At 40.6% G+C, this 22,374-nt stretch overlaps 1 protein-coding gene across 1 annotated transcript; it reads left to right on the plus strand.

The window, feature by feature from the left end:
- The first annotated feature begins 4,779 nt into the window (after positions 1 to 4,779).
- Positions 4,780 to 22,122, plus strand: RRP1B (ribosomal RNA processing 1B). Its single transcript, XM_009891356.1, has 14 exons — positions 4,780 to 4,857; positions 5,777 to 5,834; positions 6,564 to 6,649; positions 7,684 to 7,745; positions 9,939 to 10,068; positions 11,520 to 11,584; positions 12,133 to 12,296; positions 12,823 to 12,914; positions 14,560 to 14,657; positions 15,367 to 15,524; positions 16,315 to 17,042; positions 19,571 to 19,714; positions 20,461 to 20,527; positions 21,632 to 22,122. The coding sequence occupies exons 1-14, from the start codon at positions 4,828 to 4,830 to the stop codon at positions 21,820 to 21,822; spliced, it is 2,073 nt and encodes a 690-aa protein (XP_009889658.1). The 5' UTR covers positions 4,780 to 4,827; the 3' UTR covers positions 21,823 to 22,122.
- Positions 22,123 to 22,374: the final 252 nt, after the last annotated feature.

The following is a 22,374-nucleotide window of genomic DNA, read 5'->3' on the forward strand; positions in this document are numbered from 1 at the left end:
CGGCCCCGGCCCCACTGCGGGGCCGCCACCTGTGGCCTCTTTGGGGTTTTTGTTTTGGTTTTTTTTGTTCTTTTCTATTTTTAACTTTTTACTTTTACGCGTATAGTTCGTCACAGGATGCCAGCAGCCCTTAGCGGAGAGCGGCGCCTTTCGGATCCTCACCCCATCCCGTTTCCCCGCGGGCGGGCCGGGGCCCGGCGCCGGCTGAGGGGGCTGGAGGGCTCCGGGAGGGTCTGCGCGGCCCTGGGGGGAGCCCTGCTGGCAGCAGAGCGGTCCAGCTCACGTGCTCATTCCCAGGAAAAACATGGAAAGGCCCTGAGCTGACCCAGACTGAGCCCGCGCCGGCACATGGAGCATTGTCGTGGTTTAACCCCAGCCGGCAACAGGGACCGTGCAGCAGCTTGCTTACCCCCAGTAGGGGAGGGAGAAAAGGGGGAAAAGGAGGGGAAAGGGAAAAAAAAACCTCATGGGTTGAGATAAAAGGAGTTTAATAGAGCAGTAAAGGAAAAGGACTATAGCAATAATAATGGTAAAAGAATATACAACGCAAGTCGCTCACACCACCCAATGATCAATTGTCCATCCCCTCCCAAGCAGGGATCACAGATCCCTGTCTCCTGGCCAACTGCCATTTATGTACTGAGCATGAGGTCTGTGGTATGGAATATTATTTTGGCCAGCTTGTCCTGTCTATGCTCCCTCTCAGCTTCTATGGGAAGCTGAAAAAGTTCTTGACTAATGTAAACATCACTTAGCGACAGCTAAACCAATACGTGTTATCAACATTATTCTCATACTAAATCCAATACACAGCAGTTACTAGGAAGAAAATTAACTCTATTCCAGCTGAAACCAGGACAAGCATATAGTTTTATTTTCTGCTGTGCTGTCTGGTGAGGTGGTGGCTGCCTATTTCTATGACTGATATTTAGGAGTATTGAAGGGAATTGAGGAACACTCAGGAGTGTTTCACCACTTGTATAATTACAGTTGATTCTCTGTTACCCGTTCAGATTATCTGGGTTACCTGTTATCTCCACATTCACGGTTTCAAAAGCTTTTTTCCAACAAGTTTTATTATCATACTTGGAGCTGTGTACTGCCACCTTAGTCCAGTGCATGGGCACTTCAGTGGTGTCCCTGGAGACAGCTTGTGTCTCTTAATGCCTGTCTGAAGCTGCCTGCACCTGAAGGTGCCTCCTGTGCACCCGTCCTCATGGATGCAGGTTATAGGATGCTTACAAGGTCAGTCATAGCATTGTGCGAATGCATGGATCCAGTTCAGTAAACCTTCCCGTTGGACTGATGAGCACAGTGTGGAAATGTCCAAGAGATTCTGTGATGTTTCTGGACTGCTTTTTCCAGCACACTGGGTTGCAAGCTGGACACAACGTGGGAGGGAAACTGGTCATGAGCATTTGCACAGCACTGTGTCTGACCTAGGAAACCTTCCCACAGCATTTGGGAAACTGGTACAGAGTTTTATGCATACACATTCCCTTGGCTTTCAGGAAGCCAGCCTAGACCTGGTACCCCAAGAGCTAAACTGAAACTGTAATGCTGGTTCAACCTGAGTTAATTCCTTGAAAAGACACTGGGGAATAGATGTTGTTTCTTCCCTTTACCCTCTTCCCTTTCCGAGTAATATTTGACCCATTAGCCACATTTGACAGTGGGAAGAGCACATAATGACAGCCTTACGGGGTCAGGTCAGACATCCAAATAGTCCATTATCCCATTTCTGACAGTTACCATAGGTCTAGGGATTGCCTGGGGACTAGTAAGAGCAAGTGAGCGTACATTGTATTCCTCCCAAGTGCTTTCTGAGACCCTCCAGCTATTTTTAGCTCTGGAGACTTCCTAAGCTGGACATGGCTTCTCTGTGTTCAGTAGTGCTCTGTGCATCTCATCGCAAAGTGCAGATTCATTTAAGTTTGTGGAAGTAGCCTGACAGATGGACAGGAGTACTCTAACGAAGGGAAAAGGTTGCAGGTTAAGCTAATGCCTTAAGATACTAGGAAACCACCGCAGGGAGATTGTCAGTTGGGATGTCAACCTTTTGCATGTTAAAGTCAGCCCACCATGAAATGCAAATGAGTAGGAAACAAGGGTGACTAATTTCCAGAGCTTTCAGATTTACTTACTCTTATGTGCTAATCAAGCTGGTAACATTTAAACAAAGGTTAACTTCTTTGGACTTGAAAAGAATGTGTTACGTTCAGGAGAGACTTTTTTTTTTTTTAAACTTACTTATTAATTAGCAGTCTCATATCCATCCAGTGTTCTGAGAGAGACGAGGCTCGTAGGTTAGATAACCCCGCTAGATACCCTAACTTGAACAGCTGAGAACACAGTAACTTTTGAAAGAGGTGGTGGAGTTTGCCTGACACTCACCTGTCACGTGTTTCATGGGTAGACAGGATGGCTCAGTGTGCTCTGTGCTAAGGCTGAATTACAGGTCATGCTGGGGAAACTTCTTCAAAAAACTAGAGCTTTTAATTTTCAATGAGAAGTTAAGTCGTTATGTGTGCAGGATGAATTTGGATGAGCACATTATTCCTTGGAAGTGGACTTTTTTTTCTTACTAACTCATTCTTCTTAAAATCCTTACCTTGAAAGAGAAGAAGAGCATGCTGTACTGGGCTAATAATGGGAGGGTATCTTTATGGAGACTATCGGTAAAAGAATTGGTGAAAGAATAGTAAATAAAAGTAACTTTTAGTAAAAGAGGAAAGATTGCGGAGTGGTTTTCCTATCTGACAGAGCTACACTTCCTTGGGCACAGATCTATGAAGGATTTATGTCATTTCCACTGAAGTGAGCCCATGTGGATGTAGTCCTTGGAGATGATATCGAACAGCAAAAATTGCAGCAATTTTAGTGATAGCAATGTCAAAACAGTATAACTCCCAAACAGAAGTGCTAACGAGGCTTGCATTAGAGTAGCATGTCTTCAATGAGTGGTTGTAACATTACTAATCCAAGTTCCCGCACTGTACATAGAGACAGAGTTACAATCCAAGCCCCGAAACCAAAATCTTTCTCAAGGTAGCTTTCAGATAAAGGCCTTCAGTTTTGCTCAGTGTCGTTGCTGATATAATAGATTCAGGTTTTAAAATACCTTGCTTGGATGATTATTATTTGCCAGCTGTGTGTGGATGGTGTGTTTTGGGCACCGAAAGTAGAAAACTCAACCTTCAAAGTTCTTTCTGAGTGATGAAGATAAGAAACTAGCTGGAAAAGATTTCGATCGGGGTCCTTTGTCAAATGGACAAGGGACTGCCCACGACACTTTAAAAAGCCCGCTGTGGATGAAAAGCAACCCCATGGAAGTCTGTGTTCCCTAGACGGGGAAGAACACCTGAGCCATCTTTGTAGGTAGCAGCTGACATCCCCTGGACATAAGCCCAGTGTTTCATCCCTCTGTAGAGTTAGTGCTGTGTGTGAGGTTAAGCCTACTTCTTGCTGCTACATATATCGTGTTAAGAAATATTATGAATTTTAATATTTCAATGAATATTAAATCAGTGAATCAAACTTCCGTATTTAATATTACTGACAAATCTAAGTTAAATTAATAATTAATGCTTAATATTACTAGACATACTGCTTCCTACGTAGCATATTTCCTTTGCTCAGCTCTACTTCCTTTCTTTTTAATCAAGCATGTCTGTAGATGATTTAACTAATCTGTAGATGATTTAACTAACATGTTTACAATTTTTTGTCTGGGTGGAGAATGGTGCAGTAGTGATAATTGCTTTCAAACGATTTCGTCCCAGGAAGAGGTACTTAATTTAGACCTAGCACTGGGTCTCAGGCTTTTTGATTGGCAGACTCCTGAAAATTTTTCAAAAGTGACAGTGATCTTTTTGGAGCAAATTTGAGCTTACTGAAGATTATTACCTTTTTAACGTGATTTTCCTTGAAATTACTTGAGAGTACTTAATAGGCCATAGTTTGAAAATAGCTATAGTTAGGTTGTTGTAGCTACCTTGTAACAGTATGCCATTATAATTTTACTTCCCTGAAATGTGTCTGATGTCATGAATAATCCAGTTTTTAAAACATTCTTGAACAACTATTACTGATTGTAAAATTCTATTTTCTGTGTAGTACTTCCCTTCTGTAATGTGTGATTTTTGACTAGAATGTGAATTTTTGTACAGGTAATAGTGAAAATATTCTTTGCTGTTAAAATTCAGATGATACTATACCTCAAGACTAACTGTAAGGAAAGTATTTTCATCATGGTTGCTCAGACTTTAATTACACATTTTAGTATTGAAATAAATTTGTTGACTGCTAGATGCTTATTCTATCAAAATAAGCCCCGAGTAAGGAGAAAAAAAAAACTATTGGTAAAGTGAGGCTTTATTAAAAAAAAAAAAGACAAAAAAGAAAACGCCAAACTCCTTGTCAGTTATGTTTGAGGATTTGCACATCACTTCTGTTGCAAAATTAGACATGATGCCCTCATTAAAAATATCTGTCAGACTTGGTGCTAAAAATATGCCAGAGGGATTTATCAGAATTCATCTCATCTCATCTGTGATTTCTTTGAAATCTTTGTTGCTTTGGTACAAGATAGAAGCTTACTGTCATGGAATCGCTGAACTATGCTAAGTTGCCTTCCAATTAGCATGCTTACACTAGGAAGCAAGGTTTGCTCAAGAGAATATAACAAAAACGAACAAGAAAGCGGGAAACAGAGGGAACTGCGTGAAAATCTTTTGGTGGAAGATTTTTCATTCAGACTTCTTCTGTACTGTAGGTGGCTTCAGCCAGGAAGAACTGCTGAAAATATGGAAGGGCCTGTTCTATTGTATGTGGATGCAAGATAAACCTCTGCTACAGGTATAGTAACTGGTTTTATGTTTGCTTGAGTGAGTGTCTTCTAAAATACACTATAATAGAATAGCGAAGATGATCTTAGTGAGTTTTGCTCACCTTACCCCCCTTCCCCCCCCATTTCCCTGCTGCTCACACGTGGCACGTGCAGGAGAGGTGACTGTAACTCAGTGATCCTCACCACATGAACAGAAGCCTATTTGGTATCATGTTTGGAGTCACCTCTGAGTGGCAGGTGTAGCTGTTTACCTTCCAAAACCAGAACTGAAATGTATACTGTTATGAAGTGCATTGATTTGGTGGAACTAAAACAGTAACAGCAGGTTGCCCTTGACTGCAACTACAACATACCTGCAGCCTTTAGTTAGCCTTGTTTCAAAGTTTCACCGTTCCTCTTCTTTTTAGTTCTGTGGCACTTCTGCTACTACTAACTTTGTCTCTACTACTGACCTTTGTCAACTACTATAGTTTGTCTCCCTACTACCAAATCTTAGTAACCTCACTTAATCAATTTTCAAATCACTTGTCTGTTTTCACAAACAAGGTTTATCTCACATATAGCACAGGGAGATCCACCTATAATTAAGCTTTATGAAAACAGTACCCCTAAAGTTTTACATCGTTTGTTAATTTAAATGAAAGGGATTTTTCTGATCCTAATTTAATTTTGTCTGCTGTCAAAAAGATGATTTGTGTAGAGATCTGGTGAAATGAACTGGGCTTGACACTCTTGAATCCTCTCTTACAACTGACCTAATCCCAATGGAAAGATAACTCCAGTACTAAAGCAACTGTTAAGAGAATGTTTTACATTTTGAGGGATGTTTCATGATATTCATATTTCTTGCTGTTTTCTGGTTGCATGTTAAATGAGGAGACCCAAGCTCTGAAACGTGCTATACTAACTATATTTATTTACTTTTAGGAGGAACTTGCAGACAATATCTCACAGCTTATCCATGCGATTCAGAATACAGAGGCTCGTAAGTACTATTTCATGATCTAATTCTTTGTAAGGTATTTTCATCTTTGGCGATCTTGAGGCCACTATCACAGTGCCAGAATAGAGACAGCCAGATAGGGAGGGGTGCTGCTTTGTTTTTCTTCTTTGCTTTTTGTCCAACTGGTATGTGTGATTGCATTAAAGGAAGCGTGAGATGCGGTTTGTTTCTGGTTGTTGCAGGGGAAGAGTTGTATCTCCGGTGTGATAAAGGTGAGACTTTGCAGGGTGGGTAGCAAAGTAAACTTGTCCCCTTACTTTGCCATTCTGTGTAGACTTAATTGTTCTATGTATTTTCTACTCAAAACCAACCTTGATCCATGAGCTCTTAAGCACCTAGTTTTCAAAATGCACTTGAAATAGAGTGCTCAGTCGATGCCGAAACTTGCATGGGTAGAAATTAGTGCAGAATGGCTATTTTGCTCTAACTTGTGTGTATATAACACAAAATAGATACAAAGCTGTCCCTGTAATTACGCTTGGGTTTTGAAGTAGCCGTGTGCCTTTTCTTGTGTTGTTCTGAAGTTTAATTGACTTGTGTCCTTGTACCCGTCTCAAGCATGTCTTCCTATAGGTCTATCCCAGTCACTAGGCAAATCCCTAGGGAATTGCATCCCTTTCTCATGTTGAAGTGATTTCTTGAGATCCTTTTAGGTTAGCAAAACAAACCATTGTGCCAGACATGCAGATATTTTTTCTTACTCTCTTACAGGACACCTGTTCATTCAGACATTTTGGCAAACTATGAACCGTGAATGGAACGGAATAGACAATCTGCGTCTTGATAAGTATTATATGGTAATACTAACTCTCTTGTAGATCTTTTCTGCAAGAAAAGATGTGGTGGTGCTGGAAGACAGCTTTGTCTCCACATGCATGTATATATATTGTAAGAGAAGACAAGTGACTACCTTCTTGACGCATTGCAAAAAGAGATACTTGTTTTAAAGGCTTTCGCTCACCACTTCAAATCTAAAAGCCATTACAGTTTATGTCAGGCTGCAAGTGCTTTCTTGTTTGCCTTCCTTTATAACATAGGGATGTTTCTCATTGATTTATATATGGAATATAAATACTGTCTCAGAGGATACTGCATCAACTTCAGTTATTTAGATCAGATTGTTTAAAGACTAATTTATGTCTCTGTATAAAGTAGTTGTCACTAGAACCCCAACTTTCCACCACTGAAGTATCCACTGTAATACATCCAGCTATCAGAATTCTTTCTATATGAAACACTATATCAAAACAAATAGTAAAATCAGTGAGAGAAGAATCTTAAAAGCCCTACCTTTGTAAAGAACAAAATCATGTTAATCTTCTTTGAGATAAGTTAATTGCAGGCACATTCACAGATGGTTTTTGTTTCTCAGTATTAGCAGAATCCAGGTATTTCAGTAAGTGAAGTGTTTTGGGCCAGTTTGGGCCTATTTTACATGTGGCTGTCTCTTCGTGCAAGTTTCAAGTAAATTAAATTATTGTTATCATCTGTTCTGTATTGTTGTCTCCAGTTTAAGCTGTGGTTTTTTTCAGATTTGGCAGCACTTAATGAAGAAATCAGGGTGATAGAGCAAGAGGAAGCTGTATAGTAGAAATGGTCATGGATTTTTCTGGGCTTGGGATATGAAAATAGTTTATTGTCTTTTGAGCTTCACAGCGTCCTTCTGTTGCTTGACATGATAGACGAGTCTGTCAAAATGTTCATATGAGGAAGCTTTCCACCTTGTTGTGCTATAAGGAGATTTACTAAGAAGTCTATTCATATTGCAGTCACAGTAAATCCTTTATCTGTTTTCATGAACAACATGCGTAACAAATTTTGTACTTTGCAGCTAATGCGTAGGATTTTGAGGCAATCCTTTGAAGTGCTGAAAAGAAATGAATGGGATGAAAGGTAAGCAGTTTTCTGAATGTAGTTGCATCATAAAGAAGTTGCCTGATTTACATTTATCAACTATATTTTCATTTAATATATCATTGTTCTCCATAGATGGCGCTGTCGTGAAGTCTTAGCACTAATTTGTTCTCCAGATCACTTACAATATGTAGATTAGAAACAAAGTTAGGTGTTAAACTTCTTTAAGTTAAATACACACTGCAATTTATTACACTTACATTCACTTAAACCATTTAGTTCGTGTTTCACAGAAAGAGATTTCAGAAAGTAATTCACATATGCTTACGCAAAACCTGAACGTAGAAGCTTGGTATTCCAAGCAGTCATGAAACCTGAGAGCTCTGGATTTTTAATGGAGTTTGCTAGATCTGACTGATTTAGTCAGGAGAGCTATCAGGGGAATATCACTTGTGGAAAGATTAGACAGGGAACCTGCATCCGAGAAAATACAGAAAAGGAATTTTTTTCAGTTGTATTGTTTTTCTGCTTGGCTGTGGCTTTTTTTGGTGTTTTTATTTTACTGTGTTTAATCATGGTGACTTGTCTTTTGATAAGACAGAACTCCTTACTTGTAAACTGGCTTCCTGTTTGTTGTATACATAAGTGTTTACAGTTCTTCCGTATTCTATCAAATGGCAAGTAATTGCGGTCATCTTGTTCTGTCTAGAGCTCTTGTGCCACTTCTAAGCTTTCTCTGTGTTTAAAATGATGAAGAGCTTTACATCTTCTAAGTAGAAGTGCTTGATAACCCAGTATTAAGGTTATTCTTTCTCTCTCTTGCCTTCTGAAGTGTGGAATGCATATAGGCATGTTTTTGCAGAAAGAGAAGGGAATGCAAAAGCTAAACTACACCCCATCCCCTCTGTTATACCTTAATTTTGCATTGGTTGAATACCCACAGGTTGAAGAGATGAAAATGCTCCTTGACAGGAACAGAAAGTGTGAGAGGAGGTTTGATAAAGTCGAAGCCCTTCTTTCCCACACACAGTCCCATGGCAGAGACATGGTCACCCAAACTGATCTCTGGCAAGGTTTCTTACAGCTTTGGCCTCCCTTTTTCCAGCTTCACTGGAGGGATGGTCTGGAGGCCCTTCACCACCATAGGATGCAGCGTGGGGAGAGAAGATCCCTTTCTTTGCAGAGTGAGGGAGCTCAAGAGCTGCCTGTCTAGGGGGAGCCTAAAAGCTGCCTAGCATGTCTTCCATTTCTCATTTCTGTTAAAATGCTTTTGCAGAAAGGAGTATTACAGTAAAACTGAAATACTCTTTATGGGTTTAGAATGCTTTAAATTCTCTTTGGAACTGGAAACGTTTGTTCTGGGCAAAATTGCAGAACGCTAGGGGAGAAAGTGTAGAATATCAAAGCTTCACTTTCCGTAAAGGTAGCAAGGATAGGCCTTAGAAAAAGAAAAAAGACCAAAGTGCTGCTTAGATGCAGCAATGACAGCATGTCTCTTTGAGCCATGTCACTCCAGCAGTATTTGTTAGTAGTCCAGAAGTCAGTAACTGAACAGAGCCACAGTCCTACTTGTACACAGCTCATTCACATCTGGTTTGAGCTATTGGGATGATGATTTTTTTTATGCCTAGTTTACCCCTCAATCTGCTCTTCAGTGTAATTGTTTTGCTCCAAGGGGCAGTGGATAACATGCTTTAATGAAGGCAAAGTCTGCACAGTTGAAATGAGTTTGAGAAGGATCAGTATTAAATTTAATACTTGGGTGTGCACCAAAATGAAAATCATCTCATAAAATGGAAGGGTACGAGGTGTTGCCCATCAAGGATGGATGAATGCGACAGCTGTGTCTTCAGAGTGCCCTGCTCAAATCACAGAATTGCTCCTACCCATCATCCCTATCAATCATATGGCATAATAAACTTCAGTCCAAATTAAGATGTGAATTTTAAAACAGTGATCTTTCACTGTAACAGACTGCATTAAGTGGATTGTCCGATGCTACAAAATCATCTAGACTGTAAAAAGTTCTGATTATGGGTGGATTCTTTAAAATTTTGTTTTCAGATGTGAAAATTGGTCACTGGATTTATTTCTTATGAGTGTTGAACAGCCATCATAAAGAACGGGTAAACCTGTGAACAACTAGATTTTGTTTTCAAAGCAAATAGAACGTGTGCAATTAAATATTAATATCTTGTTGGGGTTTTTTTCCCCTTTATTCTTTTTTTTCAGTCTAATTGAACTATTCCTGCCGCTACTAATGAAAGAAGTTATGGACCCAAACAGCAATACTCCCACTGGGATAAGGTTACATTTCATTGATATCTATCTGGATGAATTGGCTAAAGTTGGTGCAAAGGAGGTTAGAAAATATGTTGTATTTTTACTGGTTAATGTTAACTGTGACATACAGCATTTTAGAATAAATATAATTTTTAGATTATGTGTGTTTTAACAGTTTTAAATGTAACATAGCAACATTAAATAAGCATGAAGAAAGTGACTTATTACAAGTTACGATTTTTCTTTTGCTCGTGTCTTAGTGTAGACAGTGAGAATATAGTAGTTTCTGTCAAGTTCCTGACTACTGGTATACTGCTCCAAATTGAGGTTGGAAATAGTGATAGAGAAGTTACACCATTCTCATTTGTTTGTTTAAACAGAAAGGACTTAACATCTTCTCCCTTGTGTGAACATGTTTGCCAGTCTTTGCTTTTGCAAAAACTGACATAAAGCCTGCTCTTGCCTGATTGTATAATACACCTAAATAGAGGAGAAAAGTGAACTTTCAAAGTTGTCTATTATTTCTTTATTGTTGGCTTCAAACATTGTTGCCTGTGCATCGAGCAATTTACCCTCTACATCCAGTTGTTCATTTTGTCGATGACGTGTTTTTCCCTGCTGTATATTGCTGTTTCAGTTGCCCTTAATTTTGGTTGACGTTGCCCTGATGCAGAGTTTTTGCAGCAACTGAAAGCCTGTTACTGCAGCTGTCGCTGCTGAACTTCTTCCAGGGTATTGCTCCTGTTACTCCTCTAAGGCGAGCTGCCCGCTGCCCCACGCTTCGTTCCAGGCTTCTGCTCATTTACCTCCTCTTGTTTCTGGCATCTGATCCATTTCCTTGTAATAGACGAAGCTGTTAACAATTTCCCATTTGTATTCTTTGCAGTCAGTATTGAAAGCAATCCTGCCTGCAGCTTTTGTTGTTCTGAATTGTGGAGTGTGAGAGAAGATGCCTGCACAAGAGAACTGCCTGCACTTGGAGCCTAAATAATTTCTGCAGCTCCACAGTCACAAAACCGTGGTTAAGCCACTCACAGGAAACATGGGGAATTAGTCCCCTAGACAATTTGAAATCACAGCTGATGCTCATAAATTGAATTTAGGGAAGGATTTTTATCCTTAGTGCTACTGTAACTGGCAGTGTTTTGGTCCAAGTGGTCCAGTTAAGAGAAACCCAGATCTTATTCACGTCTGCTACAGACCTTCTTTGTGAAAGTGCACAAAATTATTTAAGTTTTCTTTGCCTCCTGTTTCCATATCTAAAACGAGCAGCTTTGTTGTATTTCTGTACTCAGTAGTTTAAAGCCTGCAAAGCAGTCAACATTTTTGTAATGCCTCCAGGGAATATCTGGAAGTTAGTGGTAACAAAAAGTCGCTGGATACTCGTGTCAATTGGAATTAGATAGTATACTGAAAGACACTGACTTATGTTCTTAAAGAAGATCCCCCTACACTGAATATCCAAGGAGTTTTGAGTGTATGCATACAATATTTACTGTACTAATTATTTTTTTCTTTCTAACCATATAGCTTACAGCAGACCAGAATCTCAAGTTCATTGAGCCTTTCTGCAAAATTGCTGCCAAATCAAAGGAGTAAGTTTAATGAAAGGATAAATTGAGTTTTTTTAGTAATAAAAAATTCTGCATTTACCATTCCACATGGTAATAAATGGATTGAAGAAGAGTCCTAGTATAACTTCAGAATGTAGAGGAAGAAGGATATTTTACCACCTATGTACACAGTCATTTGAAGATAACTTGTGTTTATCAAAGCTATAGATAGTCTTCATGGATTTATAAGAATTATATCAACATCTGTTGGTTGGTTTTGTCTTTTTTTTTTTTAATTTGCATAGAACAGCTGAGCTGGTTAGATTCTTTGTTGTTGTAGTGTAATATAGAGCAGCATTTAAAGACAGTGAAATTTAAGAGGGGAACATTGGCAGGACACTGTTTGGATTAGAGGACCTCTGTTTAGGAAGTAACAGGTTCACTTACCTCGTCTGGAGAGCTAGATGCTCTTCCATTTCCTTCTTTCTTACCCATTTTCCCTGTGTCCCTCAAATTTCCATTTTTTTAATGTGTGTGTGTTGCATATGCTTCTGCCTTTCGACTCTCATCCCTGCTCTCTTGTAACACAGTCGATGTATGCTGCATGCTGTAGCCACTGGTATCTTTGAGCTCATTGTGGATCAGTCCCCCTATGCCATCGAGGACCTAATGAAAGAACTGGGTAGCAACAGTGATAAGGAGGATGCGTCAGAAGAAGACAAACAGGGAAATGAAGAGATGCTTAAAACCAAAGGTGAGGAGGAAGTTCTAAATGGCCTTGGTAACACTTGCTAGGATTTAAAAATTCGTTTCTTAAAAATACATTTCTGCTCTGAACCAGTCAAACACATGTTCAAGGTGTGTTGTAAGGATAATTGACCTTAGACAAAATGACTACAAAAGAACATGTCACAAAAATCAGTAGTCTCAGTCTGGCTTTTGGCTCTTGGATGTCCATAACATTTTTTAAGAAGATGAGGTTTTGGCATTCTGTGGGAGTTTTAAATTAAAAAAAAAAAAAAAAAAAGAAAAGAAAAAAGCTGAGAGGGAAGGATTTCAATCCAGATATACTCTTGTACGGAGGCAATTTTTTAAAAGGCGCTGAGATAATGCCACAGTTGTGTATTGCATACTGGTGACATAAAGTAGTTAAATCAGTCTAGGCTCATAAGATTGTATGCAGAAAAATGCACCTGATCTTCTGTCTATCAGAGTAGTGTGTGCTATCTCGTTTTTTACAAACTAAACATTAATATTCAGTCTTTTTTTTATAATAGAAGACAGATGTTTGTCAAGAAAATCAGCGCAGAGCTCTGAAGAAACAGAGGATATTAATGAAAATGCTGATGATGGTATCGGGACCGTTCTGCAGGTTTGTGGCTTGCTTGCTGTGTTACTGATACTCCCCCTCTGTTTTCTTTTTTCCCATCCCTTTCAAGAGATATAAAAGTAAAGGATGTTAATCAGATAAGCATGTTACAAAATTTTAATCTCCTTCTGCTCTAATGTAAGGTGGTATTTATGTAACGTGTACTCTGTGAGTAGTTTATAAGAAAATAAATCCATGTCTGAATTCTGAATTCTTCTTTCCTCTTTCCCATGCCTTCTTTTTTCTGCTCCTCCCTTCCTGTTTCAACAGTTCAAAAATGTATGGTAAAAGCCAAGTCACTGTGGGTGGTAAAGCAATCAGCATAAGTTTCATTGACAATAAGAGCAAAAGTAATGGATGATGGGATACATCGGAGAGAGGGTAAAATGTTGCAGTTTGGGTTGTTTGTAGACCCACTTCAAGTGCAGTGTAGTGTCTTTGACAGATCCACCCATCAAACACACATGCAGGTCGATATGCTTCATGCATCTGTGACTTTTAAGCAAGAATTAGGACATGACACACTTCAAATCTGGTATTTAGCTAAATATTTGGGGGCGGTTGGAAGATGATTGTCTTATCTCTTGAGTAAGAATTAAGGTTAGGAATATTTGAGAAAGTGATACTGAGTTCAACTGTTCTGTTAATGAAGCAACCCTCTGTGTGGCGCAGTTGACACACCGGAGGAAAGGGATGCCATCCTGAGGGACCTTGACAGTCTTGACAGGTTGGCCCATGCCAACCTCATGAAGTTCAGCAAGGCCAAGAGCAAGGTCCTGCACCTGGGCAGTCCCATGCACAAATACAGGCTGTGTGGAGGATCGATTGAGAGCAGCCCCGAGGAGAAGGATTTGGGGTGTTGATTGATGAGAAGCAATGTGCACTTGCAACCCAGAAAGCCAACCACATCGTGGGCTGCATCAAAAAAAGTGTGGACAGCAGGTCGAGGGAGCTGATTCTGCCCCTCTACTCCGCTCTTGTGAGACCACACATGGAGTACTGTGTCCAGCTGAGGCCCCCAACATAAGAAAGACACGGACCTGTTGGAGAGAGTCCAGAGAAGGTCTACAAAGATGATTACAGGGCTGGAGCACCTCTCCTGTGAAGACAGGCTGAGAGAGTTGGGGCTGTTCAGCCTGGAGAAGAGAAGGCTCCAGGGAGACCTTATAGCAGCCTTCCAGTATCTGAAGGGGGCCTACAAGAAAGCTGGAGAGGGACTTTTTGTAAGGGTGTGTAGTGATAGGACGAGGGGGAATGGCTTTAAACTGGATGAGGGTAGATTTAGGTTAGATATCAGAAGAAATTTTTCCCTCTGGGGGTGGTGAGGCACTGGAACAGGTTGCCCAGAGAGGTTGTGGATGCCCCATCCCTGGAAGTGTTCAAGGCCAGGTTGGATGGGGCTTTGAGCAACCTGGTCTAGGGGCAGGTGTCCCTGCCTATGGCAGGGGGGTTGGAACTAGATGATCTTCAAGGTCCCTTCCAACCTAAACCATTCTACGATCTGTAAAAATCAGTATACATGTGTGAAGGGGGTGTAAATTTCAACAGCGAAAAAATACTTTGGGTTTAAAGGAAGTGACTGTTTAAAGGATGTGTATGTTCCTTGAATTGTTGATAACATGAGTCGCATCATACTTTCCTCCAACAGTTTGATTATAAGGCTGTTGCTGACAAACTCTTTGAATTGGCGAGCAAGAAAAATACGCCTTCCCTTAACAGAAAGCGTCTGTACAAGCTGGTCAAAAAGTGAGTTCCGTTGAAATACGCCTTGCATGTGCCACTTTGTCCTAAACAACTTTTAGTTTGCTTTCTCTCTGCCCTTGCTTGTCCTGGTGACAATGTCACGAGAGGAGGCTTGTCTCAGCCCTGCATAACATGTATAAGGTGCCTGAAGCCTGTGCTACCGTTCCTCATTGCAGCTAGCTGAGGTGTGTCTACACTGGGTGGATTCGTACTGCAGGATGTGACATTAGAAGGCATGTTGATGCAAGTTACAGATATGGGAGAAGTTTTAAATTGCTCTTTTCTCAATACTTTCAGTGATTTGGTTTGAGTTTTTGAATTTCTGAGGCAGATCTCTTCTGGAATGAGCTCTTTGTAACTTCCTGTGCAAAATACGTTGTTCCTATTTTGACAAAACCGTAATAAGTACAGTGCTGCTAGTGCTGTTATTGGTACTAAACCAAAAGAATACTTTGGGGGGGGGGTTATGTTTGGGTTTTTTTTCAAATCATTAAGACACATTACACATTTTTGGTGAGATGGCCAAATTTCCTTCACAATTGGAGCAACCCTGTATTTTGTCCTTAAATGTAAGAGGATTATTTTTACTTAAATAGGAATCACTCATATGATTTTCTTTCGGGTTGAGTCGGGAACAGGAAGTTGATATTCTTTCTGTGGGAGTTATGCTGTATATGAACAGCCTAACTGTCCATAGAAATAGAACTACTAGTTTTCAGATACCTTATCCTTCTTCCTCAACAGGAATCTTCCCCCAAGATCTTCCTGAAGATGTTTCTACAGATGAAGATGATGATGAATTCAGCAGGGGGAGGCGAAAGAAAAAAGCTGCCAAGCCTTGGGAGAAAGACAAGTTGGAAAAAGTAAAAGGTAAGGCAAGATCAACCTTTGGAAGAAGACAATCTGCAGTCACTTGTATAACTTGGCAAAGTATCAGATACAAGCTGTTCTGAAGAAGGCAGACCTGTTGTTTAGATGTGCTGATTTGTATCATGTTGCGATGAAGGTTAAATGTGAAATTAAGGTCTCTGAAAGTGGTGGGAACTTTGTTACAAATTTTGAGGCAAGCATCACCTCAAGAATTTCAGTCAAAAGCAGAACTGGAAGCAGTTGTTTGCATTGCTCCATTGAGCAGTTCCATTTACTGCAGGAAAACAGAAACATAACAGTCTTAAAATAGGAATTTGGGGGTGTTTCTGGAAAGGTGAAGAGAGTTACTGCGAACCAGGTGCAAGTAACAATCTCTGGCATCACAGCTTATATTGATGTGGCACAAGCCCAGTCATACCCAAAAATACCTCACCTAACTACTGAACCCCTGAGTTGCCCTTCTGATGGGCTTAACAGGTGGTCAGTAACAACGTTTTCTAGCAATATTGCGATACAAAACAGGGTTATCTCTTAGATGTTAGCTGTGACAAGGCAAGATCAGCAAAATATTAATTAGGCCAGGCATCAGAGGAATGCAATGTCCTGACGAGCTGTAATAGTAAAACTGTTGTGCTGGCTGATAGCAGGAAAATGGTACACCTATTTTAAAGGAACAGAAAAAGAAAAAAAAAGAAAAAAAAAGGGAAAAAAAAGACTAGAATTTGGTTGTTGTAAGTACTGTTTTGTTTCACATCTGTGTTATATGGCATTCTTTTTGGGGTGGATTTAGAGGATGAACAAGAGATGTCAAGTGCGAAGGACGCATCAGTTTCCCAGAAGAAGAGGAAAAAAAGGAAGAGGGACAGCCCAAGTGCTGATTCTGGAACAGCTGATGGAAATTGTGAAGAGGGAATAGCTGAAACATCTGGATCTAATGTTTTTAGCCAGGGAAAGGTGCCAGAAAATAACAAGGAAAGGAAGAAAAAGAAATTGCTTGTACATGAGGCAAATGAGACCGCAAACGTAGTAACTGACACCAGAGAAAATCACAGCATCTCTGCACAGAACAGTCTGACAGACGCAGAACAGAGTAAAAAGAGTCAGCTGAAGAAAATGAATCCAAAAGTGCAAAATATTCCTGTAAAACCAGCGTGTCGGAATGGACCAGCTAATGCCAGTGAGGCAAAGGATGTCAGCCCATCTGTCACACCATTAACTCCGAAGGTTGTGAAAAAGAAACGGAAAGCAGGGGCTGTATTGGTGAATGGGGATCGCCTTTTGCAGGAAACTGACGTGAAGTCCAACAAGGGGACCCTGTCAAGAGATGCAGGCTCTGAATCTGCGCCCTCAAGACAGGTCAAATTGAAGACGAAGACAAAGCTAGTTGGTTTGGAAGGGATGAAAGTCTCCAGTCAGAAAGCAGCAACCTTGAAAAAGAAGAGAAAAGTAAAAGAGGTGCTAAACTCTGTCGAAGCCAATGGAGTTCTGGAGACTGCATGCAAGAAGAGCAGGAAGGGGGTATGTATATCTCATTCTTTTCCTCTGCCGCCTTCTTCACGAATTGCCAGGCTCGTTTTCAAATTTAGCTTTCTGATTGTGGAGCTTCTTGGGCAGGCTGCGTGCTGATGTTGTTATGCATTGTCACAAAAAAGAACTCAGTTCCCCAGAAATCCATACCCACCACCGTGGTCTTATGCCCTCCTGTGCAGCAACACTAAAGGCTGTGCCATCTATTCAGCTGAAAGACCTTGTCTAGCTGAAACTTAAGTTGTTAGGGTATGGGGTTGTCTTTTTTTCTTATTTTTTCTTTTTTTTTTTGTCCGTGGGTTAATTATTCTTTTGCATTGGGTCTCTAGGTGAGCTTACAGCATGTTCACGAAGGGCATATTTTGGCAAAAGGATGAGAATGGGAAGATGGAACATCCCTTTTTCAGCAGCAGCAGCACACACTTAGTTTAATATAAGCTCCTTGTGAAATTGCCCACAGTAATTCCAATAGTGTCTTCTTTTGCTAGCTCACTTCTCTTAAATCTTAAACAAATTGTTAGTGCTGTATGGGGAAAGTATTTGGGGAAAGAATGAACAGAGAATATGACACTGTGACCTTCAATGTCATCAGTGGCTGTACAATTACATTTATGGACCAGTTTCTTATAAAGACAATACTGTGGTTTTTTGCTAGGAAGGTCTGATTGTAGTCGTCTTCAAAAATTTATGTCTTGCCGTTTTGGAACAAGCTATTTTTTTTCCCCTCTACCTCCCACCCCTGTTTTCTTCTTGGTAATAAATAGAATAGTGTTGATTTTGCTCAGTGATTTGAGAAACAGGAAGCGTTTTGTACTGTATGGTTTTGGTAGCATGGCTAAGAGAGAGGGTGCAGGAGTTCTTCCCTCTCTTGCCACTGCAATTCTTTTTAACTGCTTATTTTCTGCTTTTTCTCCTGTTGCCTAAATATTCCGTGTTGCATACCTCATCTCTCTTTCTCTGTAAAAGCTTAGTTTCTAAGAAAATATAATTATGCCACTCCCATCTCTGTTTGTAAAACTTTGCTGCAACTGACCAACAGGTTCAAAGATGTGCAATAGATTCAAGATGAAGTTCCTGCAAGCTTCAGGGAAATGAGTTGTTGGCGCAAATTAGCGTAGCCACTGAAGGAAAGGCAGCAGTGTGACGCCAGCACTTGTCTGTTGGCTGACTGGCCAGTCAGTGCGTGGTCTAGCGGGCCACTCTTCCCAAGTGTAATTCCAAAGAAACTATAGCATTTGCTATTTCTTGCCCAATCCAGGTAACTGTGTGTATATGTGTGTGTGGAGCGGGAGCGGGGGGAAATGGAGACAAGGAGAGAAATTTGGGAGTTGAGTCAGGAGAATGAGTGTATTGGTATGAGAAAGAAGAGGGCAGGGTAAAGCAAAAATACACAAATGTGGAGGAAATGGGCTTTGCTAATTTTGTTTTCATTGCTTGAGAAATAATATGTTGTTTTATTTCCTGGTTTTAGTTATGTAATACTGGTCTTGGGCCCAGAAATCAGGAGGGGTGTGTTTTGATTCTTGATTTCAAAGACAACACACACCTCCAAAGAATTAGCTTGAAGTATCGAGAGGGAGAAAGAGGGGGAGAAGGGGAAAAATCAGACAAGTTCAGCATTATTTCACAGTTGTCTCCAGAATTCAGAAAGCTGAAAGACTTCTGCTTTTTTACTTTTTTAAAAATAGAAATGATTGTCAAATCAAAAGAGGCCATATCCCCTGGACATTTTCCACAGCACGACTGTGAACTGCTTTTGGAATTTGACATCTGGAAGTTGCTGTGAAGCGCAGCTGAACTTCCTCTCACAGTAGCCCACAGATATCTGTGACCCATAGACAACAGGTTGGAAAGCTCTGGAGCGGTGTACTTTATTAGAGGCACTGCCACTACAGGTCCTAAGAATTGCCTTGTGCTGGAGAGGATTGCTTTAAATGGCAATCCTCCATATGAATGTGAGGCAGCAAACTAGTAGAAATTCACAATAGCTGGATTTCAGAGAGTATAGACAAACTTCATACTCCACTTTTTTTTTTTTCTCCAGTCTCCATCTTAGCCTAAAGCTGGGCTCGTTCATTAGTTGCATTTCTTATGCATCCAGAGGTGCCACAGAAGAGATTTTGCTTAAGGGCAAGGAAAAAAAAAATCAGCATTTGTGTGCAGGAGAGCTGGGTCGATGGTAAAGCAGCCTCATCCGCGTGAAGAAAACATCTTTCTTTGCACTCTGACAAGCCAGGCAAATGCATTACAAGTTCTTCTTTCTTTCTTTTGCGATGACCTTCCTAGTTCAGCGCAGAGCCTACTAAAAATTCTGTTTTCAGTCATGCTAACTGCAAAACTAACTCCTGAGAGTTAACCGTGATGATTGGCTTATGTGAGTACCAACTAGCTGTCTCTCAGCTGTACCAATATTTACAGAAGCCACGTGTGGTAAGCTCTGCACACTGGTCACCGTACTAGGTACAGTTAACTACAGTATTTTTGTACTGAGAGCACTTTTTCCTTTCCCTCCTTTATAGGAAAGCAGCGCTGCTCTATCACCACTAAAGAAAAAGAAAGCAAAACCAGGAAGTGATTTTGTAAAATTTGAAAAAACTGTACCAAAGGCAGTATTCTTCAGGAAAGCCAGAAGCACCATCTCTTCCACCAGGGCATCCATGCAGGTAATGTGATCTCACAGACAGCAGCCAAGTCTGGGAACGGGTCTCTTCCCAAGCTACCTGCCCCGGCAAAGGACGTGACCTCTCTCATGCTGTCTTTTCCACTCTGCACTAGTTTCCTAACACAGGCAGATAAAACTGGAAATGCTGTTGCATTTCCTTGTAGACAGTCACGCATGGCTCCAGAGTTTCAGAAAATTAGTTGTAGGCATCTTTAAAATATCTTCTTCCCCCCTGCTTTCAAAAATACCTTCTTCTTGAGAGGACACCATTCTGAACCTGTTCATTTCAAGAGAAAGCAAAAGCATAAGCTGACTATCAGTCTTGCTAAGGGACTTTGAGCCTCCATTTCTTCCCACTTGTGGAGGCTGGCAATATACAGGGCTTCAAAAGACTGCCCTCTTTTCTAACACTTTTTAATATACATCTTTTCAAGCCCTCTTTGGACTTTGACGCCTGAGTGCAGTGGGGCCAGTGTATTTAATACACAAATATCTTCTTGTTTGTTTTTGAATTATGTAATGATGTTAAGGAAAGTATGTGATTTCTCTACAAATGGAATATGTTTGCTTTTGGCTAGAAAAACAGTGCTGTCTTCGCAGGGGTCACTGCTAGAAGATTGGGGGAGTTCTAAATCAAATGAAGGAAGTAGGCTGCTTTGCATTGGTTTTGATGGGATGCAGATAAGAGAACTCGTAGCATTGCCCCAGAAATCTTACTTTATTTCATGTCTTTATTTTACTTTATAGCTGAACAAGCTGCAGTCGTCCAGCTCGAAAAAAGTCACGTTTGGCTTGAATAAAAACATGACTGCTGGTGAGTCTAGTACGTCTGTGTGTCTCCACAGTCTTTCTTGTCGCTGAGGAAAGGGGAAGCTGTACGCACTGATACACACCTATACTCTTCACCTCTCTGAAACAGGATGATTCTGATCCTTTTTTGTCTCAATGTTTGTATATAGTTTATAAACCATCCTGAAGTTCCTGTCCAGAGGAAATGGTAAAGTTTAGGACATTCATCCCAACAGCTAGACTTGCGTGTTTCCAGGGCGCTGCATTACTGACTTGCAGAAGGAGTCTTATGGACAGAAAACAGTGCAGCAGAGCAACAGACTCTCCTTCCCGAGCTGCCTGTTCTGTAGGGCACCTCTTAGGGAAATAAGTGTGCTTCACAGTCTTCATTGCTCACTTCTGTTTCCCAGGACAAAGGTGCTGATGAGTTCAGGCTGGTTAATAGCAAAGTTTCAGTTTCCTCTTGGCTGCCTGCGGTTTTTGATGGTAATGAGTAGATAAACATCAGTTCCCTTCTGGATCCCACTTGTAAGCAGACAGCGTTTTCCCTGTTAAATAAATGTCTTGCTCCATAGCATAAAAGTTTATTCCATGTATTCATTTTCGCTTTTTTTTTTAACTCTGAGGTGTGCTATAGGCCAAGTTCAAATGGACAATAGTGGATTTAGATATATATCTTAATGTTACACAGCTGCCTAAAGAGGAAAAAAATGCCTACTTGCTGGCAGAAGGGATAACGAATAGTCTCTAGAGCAGTGCTGGTTAACAGTCAGAGTAGACCCACTTCTTACCCATCGTCATCTTTTAAACTAAACTGTGGTGATCTTCAGGATAGCTGGAATACTTGTTTCTGAGGAGTAGGCCCAGAGTCTCCAGTGGTCTGTTAAACCATGGGGGATGGTTCACAGCCTCTCTGTGCCATAGACCCCATTCTCAAAGGGACTCTGCTAAGAGATGTGCTTTTCCACCATCTCTCCTTTTTTTCTTCAGTCTTAGGCTTCTGATCCGTAGCGATGGACTTGGAGATCTAAGGCAGACTTGCAGGGTTGGGCAATTCCACAATTGATTGCCGACCCCAGTTATTCCAGGAGTTACATTTCTTTTAACTTGTTTGCTTGTTTTTCAACAGAGTTTAAGAAGACTGACAAAAGTATATTGGTGAGCCCAGAAGGACCCTCCCGTGTGGCTTTCAATCCTGAACAGAAACCCCGTCATGGGGTGCTAAAGTCACCCACAGGTACCCCAGCAGGAGAGCCTCAAATGAAGAAACCGTTTACTATATCAGCTAAGAAGAGACCAACTGCTATGGACTTCTTTTAAACCAACAGATGTGGCCTACTTTTGTACAGGACATTTTGCTAACCTAGAATGTTCTCTGGAGGTATTTTGAACTTCATTATTTTTTTAAGTTAATACGAATTGTATATACAAAATTCTGATTGTGACCTGGGTCATTGCTATTTTGACACCACTTCAGCTGTATCTTGAAATACCTGTTTTGTATATTTACAGAAAAGAAACAAAATCCCATCTCTGCTCAGGTTTGGTCTACAAAAAGAATGGTCTCCACCCATGTCATTCCTGAGAGACTTATTCATTTAATTAAGGAATGTTCAGGGTTTGATTGTTCCGGTGATTTTTTTTTTGAGCCAGTTTAAGAAAACTTGCACTTCATGCTATTAAACTGTTTTTCATTGGACAGGGCTTAAAATGGAAAAAGACAATGCAGATTGTAAACCTCTTAGTTGTTCGTGTATTTTAAAATTTTACGTTGTCATTTTTCATGTGTCACCCTTGGCATCCTGTTAATTCTTCTTCTGGAAATAATGATTACCTCGTGTCTCTGTTTAATAACAGCTGGACTTGGGTAGC

This window comes from Charadrius vociferus, unplaced genomic scaffold, assembly GCF_000708025.1.
Source record: "Charadrius vociferus isolate BGI_N301 unplaced genomic scaffold, ASM70802v2 scaffold298, whole genome shotgun sequence".
Taxonomy (NCBI): domain Eukaryota; kingdom Metazoa; phylum Chordata; class Aves; order Charadriiformes; family Charadriidae; genus Charadrius; species Charadrius vociferus.